The following is a 16558-nucleotide window of genomic DNA, read 5'->3' as shown; positions in this document are numbered from 1 at the left end:
TAGAATATTATGATCATTTTTATGAAAATTTTGACTGAAAAATAGAGCTTTCAGGGTTAAAACGACACCCTAAAATCTTAATTTATTAAATTTTTGCAACTGCAAATAGAAACATGCAAACTCAAACAAAATCGTATTCTTATTCAACCATTAACTAACAATTTACTTAAAAAAATGGTATGATAAAGATTAATATTAAATTAGAGTGGTATTATGTGGAAGTTTAAAATAACAGTGGTACCAAATGGAAAATCCAAAAATTCAATGGTACCAAATGGAATATCCCTAAAAAAAAACATTCAGAGATCATCTCGATCAAAGTTTTGGTTAAGTTTTATAAGTCAGGAAACTGTATTAACCACCTTAACTTTGAAAAGAGTGGCAATTTATGCTTTGTATTGAGGAATATCAAATTTTAAGATCATGGGGGCATATTAAACGGTGGCTGTGTCCAGAAGTGCAGTGCTAGTATCAATTCTTGTAAGAGCTAACCACTGTCCTCTGAAACCGTGCACCACTTAACATAAAAACCGGAGTAGTTTTCTAAGGGCTAGATAAAATCTAGCACAAACCCAGCTCAGGAGTCACGATGGCGCTTCCGCCGCAGGGTGTGGTAGGATTTACACACCAATATGAAACAAAAGCCTCAAGTGAATTTGTTATAATCCTCGCCATAATAATCTAAAGAAGGTAACCAGTCATACCGTATTTCACTAAACAATAAGTGAACAAAGAACAGAAAATAAGTTGATAAGATGGCATGGCGCCATTATAGTTCAAGTTAGAGAACACGAGGACACAGTTTTTAAACCTTCATACTTAAGAGAATGTCCACAGCGTAAGGAAAAATCTTTGATGTAATTAGTGACAATTGTTCCTACAAACATGGAAGAGACAATTAGCATCCTAAGCTAAGTAAAAAAAATAAGGGGACACTGGTCAAAGAAAGGAAATGTTCTTAAAAAAATGTCCCAAGTATCTATGCACTAATGTCTAAAACCAAACCGATGAGGTTGAACTATTATCTCCAAGAACCTCTTCACAATATCCTTCACAAAACCCTCAAAACATACTAAGCAACAACCATTCACAGGACTGGTCTCTACATTCGCCAACCTACTCTCGTGATGGGAACAAGTTGGCGGTTGTGCTTCATATGTGTCGTGCCTTTGAACCTCCATCCCATACGCTGCCATAATGGTGTGTGCAGATCTCCTCAAGATTTCTACATAATCATTGTGACCTGCAAGCAACAATAGTCACTTAATATTTTGTTTAATCTTTTTTGAAAAGAACAAATTATACATCTTTCATAGAAGAGGAACTGCAGAAAAGAGCGGGGGAAAACTGGCCCAGCCTGAAATGGCCTGATTTGGACAGTAATTTCAAAATAAAAAATGAGCCTGGCCATTTCTTCGAGAGGGGTTTGGCCCTCGGCCATCTGCTCGGCCAAGCCTGATTTCACCAGGTTAGAGCCCTATTGCCCAAAAACCAGCTCCAAATGCTGAATACAATTGAAACTCGGTCGAGAGCTCACTAAATTAGATGTAAGTGCAGGATTATCCACTTTGCAATTATGACTTCTCTCTGATTCATTTGTCTTTTATCTTTGGGGGGGGGGGGGGAATTTGTGAGTGACATAAGTATTGTCCTGATACAACATAAATGGTTTCTATCAACTTCGAAATTCCCCAGTGACAACTCTCTTCACCACATCTGCGCCAAATTACATGAGCTCCTCCTTTGACTGTAAGTATCCTCACAGAGTACTGAGACTTAGAATATTTCTAAAAACAGCAACTTAGACCAACAGCACAGAAAAACTTCAAACAATGCCTATTTTCAACACTAAGACATATATCTAATCCAAGTAGCTTAGCTTTTGTAGAAAGAAGTATGAATACATGGTGCAATAGACATCCATATGGACCATATGTACTACATAAGCTAGAATATGGTATGAATGCAAAAACATGATGTGAACTTACTTAAGCTCATGTCTCGGGATAAGCTCTTCAGTTGGCTCCTCACCACTGTATGTACTCGTTGTTTCACAAAATCTGCATGTTCCTCGTGCCTATTGTGAGGGGGAGATACACCAATTTCAGGCCCAATGCTTAACCTACCAGTGCAAGGGTGAAGTTGTTCACTGGCCGATATCTGACTCTGATCACCACCCAAATTCACCCTGTCTGGCTCACTCCAATGTACTTGGCTATGAGCCAATGCATTTGAAGAGGCTGAAGACTGACCTATCTGTCCCACCATATGACTCAGCCTTCCAGGAAAAGAAACCCTACTTTGTACACTATGAGAGGGATTTTCCTGCAACCTATCTACATATTGAGCATGATGAGATGGCCCTACATCTGTTGTTGTACCCTGTTGCTGTGTTCCACTAACCCCACGACCAATCAGATTGCCCAAAGCACTTATATCAGCTCCAGGGGGAAACTGACTCAATCTAGTATAGAGTATCTGATGGATTTGACGGTGTATCATTCGTCTTCCTGATACTGTTGATACTCCCATCCCAGAAACAGGAGATGGTGCCTGTAAACTTCCACTTGAGAATCTCGGAGAAGAAAGGAACCCATTTCCTTGACTAATCGGCGTTTCAGGAATAGTCACATTAAGGTCTATTTCTGCCATGTTCTCGTAATCAGCACTAGTAATTGTCCTTTGATAAGGAGTGAGATCTTGAATTTGAGAAAGGGACGACCCAAGCGCAGCTGGTCTGCAACCATCACAATACCAATTGCCTTCAGGAACTTCCCGTCCAAGACCAACACAGTATGTGTGGGCTGGTGAATCACAGAGATCACAAAGTAACATGAGTGCGTCATCCCCACCTTGATGGCACTCTGTACAAATGACATTTTCATAAGGATTGAGGAAGCCTCGAAGTTCCTCTTCAGAAGGTTGATAGACCTGCATACAGCAAAACTGCCTGAGAAAAACTAATATAACATGAAAAAAAGTAGCTTGTATGCACGAATGTGTTGCAAAATGTAAAAAAAAGGAAAGATGTTGAAGAGCTTCAAGCTTCAGGAATGTCCGGAAACAGCACCTGATCACGCTCTGGAACTGGTATCACTGTATCCCTTAAATCAAACCCTCTACCACATCTTCCAGGCTTACTGATTGAGACAAACCTCTGCTTGCATAGTGGGCAACGAGTTTCCACTTTTGACCACTCAAAAATGCAAGCAAAGCAGAAATAGTGGCTACAACAGTTTAGTGTCCCACGAACAGTGTTCTTTCCTTCTTCTGTTAAACAAACACCGCAAACAGGCTTGCCGACATCATTCTTTTTTTCCTCTGCCTTCTCTTTGCCCTTCCTGACATTCTTGACGGGAGTTTTCTTGGGCTCATACGACACTTCGTCTTCTTGGATTCTCCTTGAACTCCTTAAGTTTGTAGCCAGGCTTCTGCAAATCTTGTTAGCTTCTCTAACTTGTTCCCGTTCTTCCTCAGATATAGTGAATTCATAGTCAGATGGGTCAGAACAAACATCTGAATCTGAGCCAGCCATCACCCTTTTCTTTCTACCCGCAGATTTCTTCTTGTTCCTATCTCTCAGAGTAGGACCCCTTTCACCGAAGTCCTCATCACCATCAGATTTTGTCCTCCTCCTCAAGCTGCTAGAATTTTTACGCTTCTTAGTATGAGCTTTCCTCACAGCCTTTGCACTTCCTTTTCTACTACTTCTAATAGAAGTTTTCTTCTTCAATGTGGTCCTCCCTCTTTTCTTGGTCGTTGTCTTCAGCAATGAAAACTCCTCTTCTTCCTCATCCTCCAGATATTCCTCATCTGGTGTAAACTCATCATCATCATCATCATCATCATCAGAGTCTTCGTCATTGTCAGACCTAACTCTCCGTCTCTTGTTTGGCCTCTTTATACCGTTCTTCCTAGGTCTTGCAGATCCCCTCCTTGCCCTTGCAGACCCCTTCACAGCCGTTGGCTTTACCACTCTTCTCCATTCACCCTCATCTTCTTCATCTTCATCTTCCTCCTCCTCCCCCTTAAAGAGACTTTCTTCTTCTGAAGCATCTCCAACCAAAGAATCCAATTCATCAGACTGATCATCTGCTCTCCGTCTCTTGTTTTGGCCCTTTACACCGTTCTCCCTAGGTTTTGCAGATCCCTTCCTAGCCCTTGCAGATCTCTTCAAAGTCTTTGACTTTACCTCTCTTCTCCATTCGCCCTCATCTTCTTCATCTTCTTCCTCCTCCCCCTTAAAGAAACTTTCTTCTTCTGAAGCATCTCCAACCAAAGAATCCAATTCATCAGACTGATCGTCTGCTTTCAGTCTCTTGTTTTGCCGCTTTATACCATTCTTCCTTGGTCTTGCAGATCCCTTCCTAGCCCTTGCAGATCTCTTCACAGCTGTTGGCTTTACCTCTCTTCTCCATTGGCCCCCATCTTCGTCATCTTCCTCCTCCTCACCCTCAAAGAGACTTTCTTCTTCTGAAGCATCTCCAACCAAAGAATCCAATTCCTCAGATTGATCATCTACTTCATCTGCTTCAGCCACATAGTCCTCGTCTGAATCCTCGGATTCCATACTTTTCACACGGACATGTCGGTTACCACTGCATCTTGAGCCACTCCTTCCTCCTCTCCCCATCTGTTTATTGTTGGAGATAAGGAAAGCCGCCCAATTTGTATGAGGGAAATACTCAAAGTACTTACTTTTATAGAGAAATGCTTAAGACGCAATCAGCATAAATCAAAGCAATTATAATCCCTTTTCGTTTTCTTTCTTGGTGCTATGAGGGGAAGGTAATTATAAGTCTGCATACACCAATTCTTTCTCAAGCTGAGTAGAATCAGAGTTCTGGAGTATCACATGGTAATTCCTATCAAGAAAAGATCATGCAAATAATCTTCAGTATCATTACTAGCTGATCTACGTATACTAAACATGAAGCGACAATAGCTAACGCGTCAATTAAGCATCAAAGATTCTTACTTTTTACCCTATAAGTTGGCCGGAAAAAGAAATAAATCAACACACTAATTACATATATGGTAGATACATCTAATCCCTCATTTCCAAATAATCCAGATCTACTCTTAATTGTTACTCAGCTGAAATTATAAAGTTTTCATACTTGGGAATAATCACTCCTCTCATTGATTCCCAATAAGCTATGAAGAATTGATCTTTATTCTCTAACAGTAACATAAAATCAGAATCTGCAATTAAGCAAGGATATCACAATTAATAAAAAAAAAAACCCTATATCAATTGAGCTGAATCATTCATTAATTACTGCATTCATTAGCTTTTTCCATCACAACCCAATTTCCAACAAAAAACAACAACATATTAATCCCTAAAACTTCACACCATCTTCATCAAAATCCAAAATTATACTCAAAAAACTACAATCTGAATTACATGAAAAACAAATACTTTCTATTGATCTACAAAAAACAAGCATCCAATTATAAAGGGCATAAACAAATCTGCTTTCTTTAGGGATAAAACATATGATTCACCATACCAAACTCAATTTGAAGAACAACCCATCAAAAAATTAATCCAATTCAACTTACCCAGAATGAGAGATTCAACCAATTCTCTAAAAAACAATCACCAACTCACAAAAAACCACCAACCCAGAAATGTCCCCCAAAATAAAAGCACCATATATTATTTATTTTCTTTTATGTTATAAAAAAGCGGTTGAATAATAGTAATTGAAGTACAAAGTAATATAGCTCAAAAAATAAATTCCTTTAAAAGAGGGAGAAAATATATATATATTAATAAATAAAAAAATAAACATTTGACATTGAGGAGAGAAGAGAGAGAAATTTGGTACCTGAGAAGAGATAGAAAGCAACGAACCAAAAGTAAGGACACACCCAAAATGAAATTTTTGTAAACGAAGTATAAGAGAAACGTTCGGCGTTAGTTTTATACGGCACTTTTTTTTTCCGCCTTTTTTTTTGGTTTGGTCGGTAAATCTGTTTTATTTTTACATGCAAGTAGATTAAAATGGTAATAGAAATAAAAGAAAATTTTATAAAATAAAAAAAATAGGTTGAATTAATGAGTAACTAGTCTTGTATAGTTATATGCGCGCAATGCGTGCGAAAATTAAAAAAATTGATATTATTCTTGAATGATGTAGCAAAATGACTCTCTCTTCTCTCCCCTCTCTTCTCTTTACTTTCAAAAACTTTAGCCTCCATTGTTGATTTTGAAAGGGGCTTCCATTGGTTTTTACCGTTGGAAAGCACCCACCTTTGTTTTTTTTATTTGTTTTTAGGTTTCCAATAACGATTTCTCCCTCGAAAGAAAGGGCTTTCGATCTCCTTCGTAAGAAAAGGTTTTTCGATCTCCTTCGAAAGACAAGGTTTTTCGACCTCCTTCGAAAGACAGGGTTTTTCTCCTCTTTTAGAGGGGGATTTCTACAGGTTACAATCCAGGATACTAGATCTAATGGATTGCCGTAAATTATTTTGTTGGTGAAGAATTATGCGGGATCACACAGGTTATCAATTTTTCGAACACGGTCAGATGAATCCGACGGAAATCATCCTCACGACTACAAGGGATCGTTAGATTGTCTCTCCAACAAGGCTGTATTTTCCAGCGACATAAGCAGGAGATGTTCCACATTGCAAGATTTGTTTGACGATCGTAGTTTTATGAAGGAAATTTTTGTTTGATTCAACTTATGTATTTGTTTGATTCGATTGCTTATGTAGATGTCGTATGATTTTTTATTAATGAATTAATTTTACTATTCAAAAAAAAAATTGAAAAAATTGATCATAAAATGCATTGCATATTTTTCTTATATTTTTTGAAAATCAATAAATTAAGGATGATGTAAATATTTTGTTAATAGAGTATAATGGTAAATTTGTATTTTATTACTTAAGGGTATAGAAGGGTTTATCATTTTTGGTGTCTCCTTCCTCCTCCTATATATAATAGAGATTCAATAAGAGTTGACTCAACAAAGTAAATGAATGGTAAAAGAGTATAACTATTTTATTAATTTTTATTAATTAATAGATATAAATTTAATGACATTAAAGTTGGATTTCAGACACATGAGATGTGTGATAGTAAAAAAAAAATTAAAGTATTTTCTCCATTTCACAAATAATGCGTCTTGAGGTTTCTTTGATAGTCTCCAATACACATCTTTGATTATAAATATTTTTAATTACGTATTAATAAAAATTAACAAAAAAATATATTTTGAAGTTACACATGGATATGAATTAAAAGATCTCACATGACCGTATTGACCTATTGTTATTTGTATAGTGGTGCAAATAGCAAATCCGTGGTCAAAGCATGTAAAGTTTGATTTTAGAAAGACAAATATTACATCCTTTTTGAAGTGTAGGATGTACGATTTTCTCTTCAATGTCATTAATAAATTTTAATTAGATTCAGTGTAAGTAATTTAAAAATCTGAACTTTTTTTTTTGAGGAGCTTTAAAAACCTGAACTTTTAAATTTGACATCGCAAAATCTATTTTTGCTAATATATTTTATATTTCATAGTCCAGTTTATTTTTAAACATTTTTTAAAACTTTGGTATAATTCTGTTTTATATTTCATATTTCATAACTCATGAAAATCAATTAATGTGATTGTTCTGTTTCATTATCCTTTTTCATTACATCTCTATTTTTGACGTTATTTTACGCGTCGTCATTCAAAAATGGGTTCTGTTGAAAAGACGGAATTATCCTCAAGAAAAAGGAAAAACTACTAAAATACCCATTTATAAGTTTTGTGATGCCAAGACCCAAGAGTAGCTCAACTGTAATTTTGACTTTCGTTGAAGCAAAACAGAAAACTGTAATCTGCTTCTACAAGGCCCACTATTATGATGTGGCCCATAATTTAGCAAATCATAGGTCTAAATTAGTGTCCAACTATTTAATTATGCACCTTCATCTAAGAATAATTTTTTATGACAAAAGTTAGTGGCCAGTGGGCATAAATTTTCTTTTTTGGGAAGTGCGAATAGCAAAGTGGAGAGAATCCATCTTAAATAAACAAAATGGTGAAGTTGCAAGGTTCTTGTACATGTAAAGATGATAAAAATATTGTCATTTAACATGCCAAGATTTAATCATGTTAGTATTAGGCACTTAAGGTAGTAATTGAGCAAATGATAGGGATATATTTTTACATTAGGATTGATGCAAATGATAGAGATATATTTTCTCCGATCTTTTTCTATTGCAAAAATGATATTTTTACACTATTTACTCACCTCCTCTCTTTAACGACTATTTCTTGTGAATTTTATCTAAGGAAAAATATAATTGTGTGGGGTCTTGTTATTCGTCTCGATATATACTTTCAGAATATCAAATTTGTAAATTCTTTACTAATACGAAATTAAAGATACTAATAGTTGATGTTGTGAATTGGCAAGTATGAAAACTCAATTATTGCAATCGAAAAAGAATGGAGGAAGCATATTTTTACTTTAGTGGCAGTTGATTCATTGATCCTCTAGTACATGATTATTGTACATAGTTGAAAACTAGCACGTTATAAGGGTGCATTTTTTTCACCCGTTTTTACTTTATCTAAATTCATATGAACTTATTAGTCTTATAGCTATTGAAATTTATTGTTTTTATTCAACTAATCTAGACTTATTAAAACATATTATAGTTGTGAATTGAACTTGACTAGTCCTTACTGTCTTTTGGTTTGATTTACCTTGGCATGCTGGTCCTGAATTTGACTTATTTAAACTCAATTTACCTGAAATAAGTGAATTAAGTGATGAGTGTTAGAAATAGAGGCTTTTCAAATTACACAAAAGAAAACAAGAAATATGTGTTTTGTGACAATGAGAGACCAATAACTGAAAAACGTCGATGTGACTATGGTGCTAATCATATTCACCATTTCGTTCCATATGGCTAACACAAAATCTACATTCTAACATACTCTTGGGTGAGAGAATTGAGCCACATAATCAGCCCAAATTGAGATTAATAGTAGAAAAAAGTCAAGAATACTCAAGTAAGATTGAAGAAGATAGTGTTGATTAGCGTGATCCACAAAAATATGAAGAGTCATATTGTAAAGTCATAGTTCACACCTTATAATTAACAACTATATGATAGAGAAGTAAAACTTTGGAACCCTCACGATTAATGAGTATCAAAGGCTATAAAAACCTAAAGGATGAAAAGATCCAAAAAGATGGAAAGAGTCATATTATAAAGCCATCTTTTACACCTTATAACAACTATATGATATAGAAGTTAATATTTGAAATTTCTACACAACTGAGTATCAAGGGATATAAAAACCTAAACGATAAAAAGAGTTGTTAGAAAGTTGTGAATTTGGCGTATAAATGATATACTTCAATGAAAAGAGTAAACTAGAATCTTAATGATAATAGATTTGAGCTTCAACATTTGAAATAATAAGCGATTACCCCCCCCCCCCCTCCAAAAAAAAAAAAGACACTAACACGACTCTCTGTGCCTCTAGCAAGATAATGCCAAAAGTATGGGTAGTCGGGCACTCTGTGCCACCCCTGCAAACAATGTTGACGTTTACTAGTCATTGTTCCAAGAATTCATCATTAGTGGGTTTGAAAATAATAGAAAGGAACGGAGCAAAATTCAACGCTAATGTTATTGAATCGAAACCCTTGTGAAGTAACAAATTACGAGTCTTGATCTCAAGAGTGAAAGGATCCCGAATTCTAACTACGACAACGCACACTATAACATATAGTTTACATGAACTCCGTAAAGTATCAATCTCTTAATCACGATAGTCGTTACTCACCTTAGGATCTATAGGTTTGGCACTTATATAGTCTAGGTTTTCTAATAAGCAACTACATACCTTGGAAATTTTCGTGTCCCCCATCAACTCTTCCCAAGTAATTCCATTCCATTTTGGACCCGAACGTGGGCTTTTCAAACCATCACAATTTTAGGTACGAGGACAAAACCCGATACGATTCGAGCACGAGATACATTATTTAAGAAAATAAAGGATGCGGCTACGACAAAGTAAATATTGCACTTCAACTTCCACTTTATTTAAAATATATACATGAAATATAATATCGAATTAATCGAATATAATTTAAAACCAATAAAGAAATATTAATCAATATAGTCACTATTTACACAGTAGTAAAGGACGCGACATTAGTAATTTACTATAAGGGAAATCCCTTAAATAAGTCCCACGAAATTTGATTCCTAAATTTCAGAGATTGGAGGTGAGAAATAAGGCCACTACTCCACCACCTCAACCTTATTTACAAAATGAACAATGTTTCTCTCAAAAAATTCTTAGTCTAAGTGCATAATATGTACTTATCCAATACGATATTAATACGGTTGCCAAAATGAAGTATCCATGCTCGATGCCTAGTAAGTCGTGGCAATCCAATGAAATCCCCTTTAAAAGACCCTCTAACAAACACGTGGCAACAAGTTTGTGGCCCTAATTTGATTCGGGGCAATTGTGTTTGTGGAGCATGCTCTATGCCACAGAACAGAACACAAATGCTGCCAATAAACATTATCTCTTAACTCTTTCACCGTTCACGACTTGATAATTTGATTACATTTCAATTTCTTTGTTCTGGACTTATGGTTCTTATAAACTCACCTAAATCCTCAACTGAATAAAATACACACGCTACTACATTTGTTAGTAGCTAAAGAAAATATAGATTACATAGAAAACCAGAGAAAGAAATTAGCTAAAATTGGTTTCTTTCTTCCTTTAATGGGCTAAAATTTCTTCTAAGTTTGTGAGAGAGAGAAAAAAAGGAGGGTTTTTTTTGTTAAGTGAACTTCAAAACCCACAAAATTTCTCATTTTCTCTCTTTTACAATGGATTTAACCACTAAAATTCACCGAATTGATCTTCGTTCAACTTTTATCACTGGTTCATCTTCTTCAACTTTGTTAGATTCTCGAAAATCTTCACTTTTACCTCTTACATCTTCATTTTCCACCATTAAAGCTTCAACCTTTAGTAACAATTCAGTAAAATCTTCAAAACCCATTTCACAGTCAAATCCTAGACTCAAACTATCTCAAATTTCATCCAAATTATCTGCCCTAGCTGTTGAAACACCAACCCCAAATACCCAGAACAGGGATGAAATTGAAGCTCTGTTTTCTAAAGATTCTGCTTCTGATTTTGATAGAAAAAGGGGAAATAATAGAAAATCAAATTCTGGGGCTTCAAGTGTTTCATCTGGGGTTAGATTGGAGAATGTTAGTAAGACTTATAAGGGAGTTACTGTGCTGAAAGATGTGAGTTGGGAAGTGAAAAAGGGTGAAAAAGTGGGGTTAGTTGGGGTAAATGGGGCTGGGAAAACTACCCAATTGAGGATTATTTCTGGGTTGGAAGAAACTGATTCTGGGAATGTGATTAAGGCTAAAAACAATATGAAAATATCGTTTTTGAGCCAAGAATTCGAGGTTTCGCTGAGTAAGACTGTCAAGGAGGAGTTTATGAGCGCGTTTAAGGAAGAAATGGAGGTTGCAGATAAGATTGAGAAGGTGCAAAAGGCTATTGAGGGATCTGTTGATGATTTGGATTTGATGGGGAGGTTGTTGGATGAGCTTGATTTGTTGCAGAATAGGGCACAAGATGTAGATGTGGATCAGGTGGATGCTAAGATCAGTAAATTGATGCCTGAGCTCGGGTTTTCGCCCGAGGATTCTGATAGGCTAGTGGCATCTTTTAGTGGTGGATGGCAGATGAGAATGTCACTTGGGAAGATTTTGCTTCAGGTTTGTTGTTGTTGAATTTTGATGTGAATTCAAATATATGAGGTTGAAATTGTGTTGATATAGTTGCAATTTTGTTGATGTTGGATGCATATCTATATAAACTATCCAAGTATTGTTTTACTTGCTTAAAGTAATTATTTCTTTTAAGATTGATGCATTGTTGTTGATATGTTCATGGAATGTATGAGAAAGAAGTTTATCTTATTTGTTTTTGGTGGGAGATATTGGGATATGTTTAGGAAGGAATAAATACAGGAATCAGTGAGAGAGAACATAAACATTGGCTTATTTGATGTTTATCATTGGAGCATCTTGTTTGAGGTATTATATGTTGTATCATACTGACCTAACAGTTGATAGTTTACCTTGTTGATAATATTCCGAAGAGAAATAAAATCCTGTAATGTAATCTATTTTTTCCTGTCTTCTTGTTTTAATGTAGTAATGAGTTCTGATAGCTTTATGCCTGCATCATTACAGGACCCGGATTTGCTGCTCTTGGATGAGCCTACTAATCACCTTGATCTTGACACCATTGAGTGGCTTGAGAAATATCTTAACAAGGTGGATGTGCCAATGGTCATCATATCTCATGATAGAGCTTTTCTTGACCAGCTTTGTACCAAAATTGTGGAGACAGAAATGGGTGTGTCTAGGACATTTGTAGGAAACTATTCTGACTATGTTATTTCAAAGGCTACTTGGATTGAAGCTCAATTTGCTGCATGGGAGAAGCAACAGAAGGAAATTGACCAAACCAAAGACATAATCAACCGAGTTGGTACGGGTGTCAGTGTTGGCCGAGGATCCACTGCAGAGAAGGTACAGTGATATATTTAACTTTTTCGTAATTTGTGTAAATTCTATGAACTTGATGTCAATTGGTTCAAAGGAGACGATTTGAGAATTGTGTTTACCTTTTTGTTAGTATTGTGATTCTATGGTTGTCGAATGGATCATGCTGCAGTTTTGATGGTATTGAGCCGATTATATCATACCATCTAGGTGACATTAGTTCTGAGGCTTTGACTTGATCAATACTTTCTGAAATCTGATATCTGGTGAATGAGATTGAATGTATGCTTGCAATATGTGTCTTCTTTCACCACTTATTTGATGGTAGTAACAAGAAAACTGCTGATATGTGAGGGTGCTTGTTCAATTTTGTGGGTTTGAATCTCATGGTGGATACCTTAAAGCCACTTCTCATCCTCTGAGTAACTCGATCGCTTTGAATATATCTCCTAATGCTGCTGCAGCAAGATCCATGTCTTTATTATTCTTACTGGCTTCACGTTTTATGACGGTTGAATCTGAATCTGAATCTGAAATTAATGAGGGGATATTTCTTCACTTTTAATGGAAATGATCTGAACTGAAAGGGGGTTTACTCTTTATCTTTTGGAATGTGAAAAAGATGATCCAAAACTTTCTCAAGTCCATATGGTCTTTATTGCTGTTGTGTTGTACAAGTCAGTGGCTGTAGGTTCAACTTTTAGTTTCAACAAATATTCTTCATGTAACTTTTATAGGTGCTGAATTTTAAGATTTTTATTTACAAGACCTTGTGGAGGCTTCAATTTTTTCATTCTAACATGCTCAAATCCTGAGGCATTTGTTCTGTGATATTCTTTTGTGATAGAAATTGGAAAGGCTTCAAGATGAGGAGCTAGTTGAGAAGCCTTTCATAAGGAAACAAATGAAGATCAGATTCCCCGACCGTGGCAGGAGCGGGAAGTTGGTTGCGACAGTGGAAAATCTGCAATTTAGCTATGGCGATAATGTGAGAAAACTACCTGCCCTCTTATCTCTATTTGGAGCGTGAAAGGGGCCTGGATGGAGCAGGGAAAATAGGTTTCCTCTCTTCATGATTGAATTATCTGACTCCTAATACATGCATATCTCAGGTGCTATTTCGCAATGCAAATCTTACAATTCAGCAAGGGGAGAAAATTGCTATACTTGGCCCAAACGGGTGTGGGAAAAGCACATTGTTAAAACTAATAATGGGTTTGGAAAAACCTACTTCTGGTGAAGTTATACTAGGGGAGCATAACGTGGTTCCAAATTATTTTGAGCAGAATCAGGTAAATCACTGTTGCCTCATGTAGTCTGAGATTTTGGTCCTTTCAGCATCACAGAGTTTGTTTTATGATGTTTAAATCATGCTGACATTTGGCTTAATTCATGCTTAGGCTGAAGCGCTGGATTTGGATAAAACGGTGCTCCAGACAGTGGAAGAAGTTGCAGAGGATAAAGAACTTAGTGAAATAAAGAAACTTTTAGGAGTTTGCAATTTTAAATCTGATATGCTAGATAGGAAGGTCTCCCTTTTGAGTGGTGGAGAGAAGGTAAACTAGTCAATGTAGTTGAGTGCTTTGTCTTAACTCTGCTATTGGGAGGCTCACAAGTTACAACATCATATTTTCTACTATTCAGGCGCGCTTGGCCTTCTGCAAGTTCATGGTGAAACCATCAACCCTACTGGTTCTTGATGAGCCTACCAATCATTTGGATATCCCTACAAAGGAGATGCTTGAGGTTGGCTGTCTTTCTCATGCTTAAAAACTTCAGAATAGTAGTAGCCATTGTAAAAAATAGTTCTTATTTCAAGTTTTATTGTTTCCCAGGAAGCTATACAAGAATATCCGGGTACTGTCATTACAGTTTCCCATGATCGGTATTTTGTTCGTCAAATAGTGAACAGAGTAATCGAGGTTAAGGACGGACATGTACAAGACTATGTCGGTGACTACAATGTAAGTCTTGCCTCACCCCTTATCGTGTTACCTATTTTGTTTATTTGGCTTCTGTTCTTTTCTTTTCTTTTAAAGTGCGTCTTTCTGTTCTTTTGTTTCTGTATGTATTCCTCGACTCATTTTTAGCCTAGGCAGAGCTTTCCACCCACCATTTCCTTTATTCATTTAGCATTTTCTATGTACAGATAGATGACAAGACAGTATAGCAGTTTGGACCATTTGCTCAATATACATGTTCAGCATTTTATGTGTCGTTTTCAATATTTATTTATTTTATCTTCTCCTTTTAAATTTAAAAGTTATAAGAATGCGTAATTCAGTTAAATATTTGCTTGACTTCTAGTTCTAGGTTTCTTAATGTGCTCAGTAACCTCATTGGCACCATGATGTTGCTAAGATGGGAAGGCCAGCCTTACCCCGTTCCCTGAAGGGCGTCTTTTCCCCTCACAAATACCAGATTGCTCTGGATATATGCTGTTCGATATCTTATCTTAAAAATATGTAGCATACTTGATGCATATCTTGTACTCCAGAGTGTAACAAAGATTTGTGGAGGTTTCTAATATAATTTTTGAATTGCAGTATTATTTAGAAAAGAATCTTGATGCAAGGCAAAGGGAATTGGAACGTGAGGCAGAGCTAGAAGAGAAGAATTCTAAAGTAAAAGCGAAATCAAAGATGTCCAAGGTAATGTTTTTCTTGTTATCAAAAGAGTATGTCCTAAAATAAAATCCCGTTTACCAGCGACTGACATTTTGTTTGGCAGGCCGAGAAGGAGGCTCGGAAGAAACAAAAAATGGTGGCTTTTCAGCAGGCAAAAGCAAAATCGAAGGGATTAAAGAACGCAAAGAGATGGAACTGATTCGACATGCAGTATCTTTTGGTATTATTAATGAAGATCCGCTCATCGTAATCGATTTCTCTTTGTTGAGGTAACCTCGAAAAGGGTGTCTATGTAAGGCTCTTTTTGATCTTTGATCTTGTACATAGCTACACGTTGGTATATAGGGACCTTCAGGTGGTCTTTGTTTTGTCATTGGGGAAAGATGAGAACTTGTAGAATCTGTAATTGAAATAGTGTACTGAACCTTAATATCAGTTTACTGCATACTTAGCTTAGAACTTGAGAGAACTATCTATAGATTTTGTAAATAACAATTTGGTATGCCCTTAATTATGCGATTCTATATCAATTTCACCATTTAACTTTTTGTTTACTCTCCAGTTTACCATCAGTTTCATCAGTTTGGTGTATACTTAGCTTAGATTTTTAGTGAAATAATTTATATACTTTGGCTTCTTCGGCAAAAGTAGCTATTGCGATAGCGGTTAGCTTTAGAAGTAGTTTTTAGCTGTTGTACTAGTTGTACTAGCTGTCAGATATTAGCTTTTAGAACATTGTGAAAATAGCTTTTATAATAATTAATGTTTTCTAAAATTATTAATAGCTTTTCCAAAACACTAGCTCAAAAAGCAAACACTAGTCCAAACACAACTTTTCACCATAATTAGAGTTTTGACTAAGTTCAAACACTAAAAAGCTACCTCAAAAGTTATTGTTGAACATGCCCAAAAATAAACTATATACAATCTTCATAAACTACTCCAAAAATTTTCTCTACTCCAAAAGCTAATCCAAACACTACTTTAAATCCAATTTCTTAATATTATTAGAATGTTAACTTAATCCAAACTCTACAATTACTACAAAAACTGTTGTCGAACACGCCTTTGTAAATAGAGTTTGGTTATGCCTGGGGAAATCTCGAATCAAACCGATTTGTTTTCATTTCAACAAAAAGAGGGACGTCCTTCCAAATAACTTGTTACCACCTCTTTTTGAATGATCTTAATTCAGTTAATTGTGCCATTCTCCTTTCTTTTCAATCTCTTCACAATTTTAATCTTTCCTTGACAGAAGATTTTTTTTACTGTCATTTCTCTTTATAGGCCGCTGCTGTTGTTAGTTCTCCAGCCAAATAATTATTCCCTTAGCATTTTGGCT

At 35.8% G+C, this 16558-nt stretch overlaps 2 protein-coding genes across 2 annotated transcripts; one reads left to right on the top strand and one right to left on the bottom strand.

The window, feature by feature from the left end:
* Window positions 1-839: 839 nt before the first annotated feature.
* Window positions 840-5882, bottom strand: LOC104890385 (uncharacterized). The gene is made up of 4 exons (XM_019248910.2): window positions 5838-5882; window positions 3071-4633; window positions 1989-2931; window positions 840-1243 (listed from the first exon to the last, which is right to left on the bottom strand). Exons 2-4 carry the CDS (start codon window positions 4631-4633, stop codon window positions 987-989), a joined length of 2763 nt encoding a protein of 920 aa, XP_019104455.1. The 5' UTR covers window positions 5838-5882; the 3' UTR covers window positions 840-986.
* A 4690-nt stretch (window positions 5883-10572) lies between these two features.
* On the top strand, window positions 10573-15770 carry LOC104890386 (ABC transporter F family member 5). The gene is made up of 9 exons (XM_010675855.4): window positions 10573-11794; window positions 12275-12616; window positions 13437-13577; window positions 13702-13881; window positions 13990-14145; window positions 14234-14335; window positions 14425-14553; window positions 15136-15240; window positions 15320-15770. The coding sequence occupies exons 1-9, from the start codon at window positions 10883-10885 to the stop codon at window positions 15413-15415; spliced, it is 2163 nt and encodes a 720-aa protein (XP_010674157.1). The 5' UTR covers window positions 10573-10882; the 3' UTR covers window positions 15416-15770.
* Window positions 15771-16558: the final 788 nt, after the last annotated feature.

The sequence above is a fragment of the Beta vulgaris genome, chromosome 4 (genome assembly GCF_026745355.1).
Source record: "Beta vulgaris subsp. vulgaris cultivar EL10 chromosome 4, EL10.2, whole genome shotgun sequence".
Taxonomy (NCBI): Eukaryota; Viridiplantae; Streptophyta; class Magnoliopsida; order Caryophyllales; family Amaranthaceae; genus Beta; species Beta vulgaris.
This window is presented reverse-complemented; position numbering and strand designations above follow the sequence as displayed.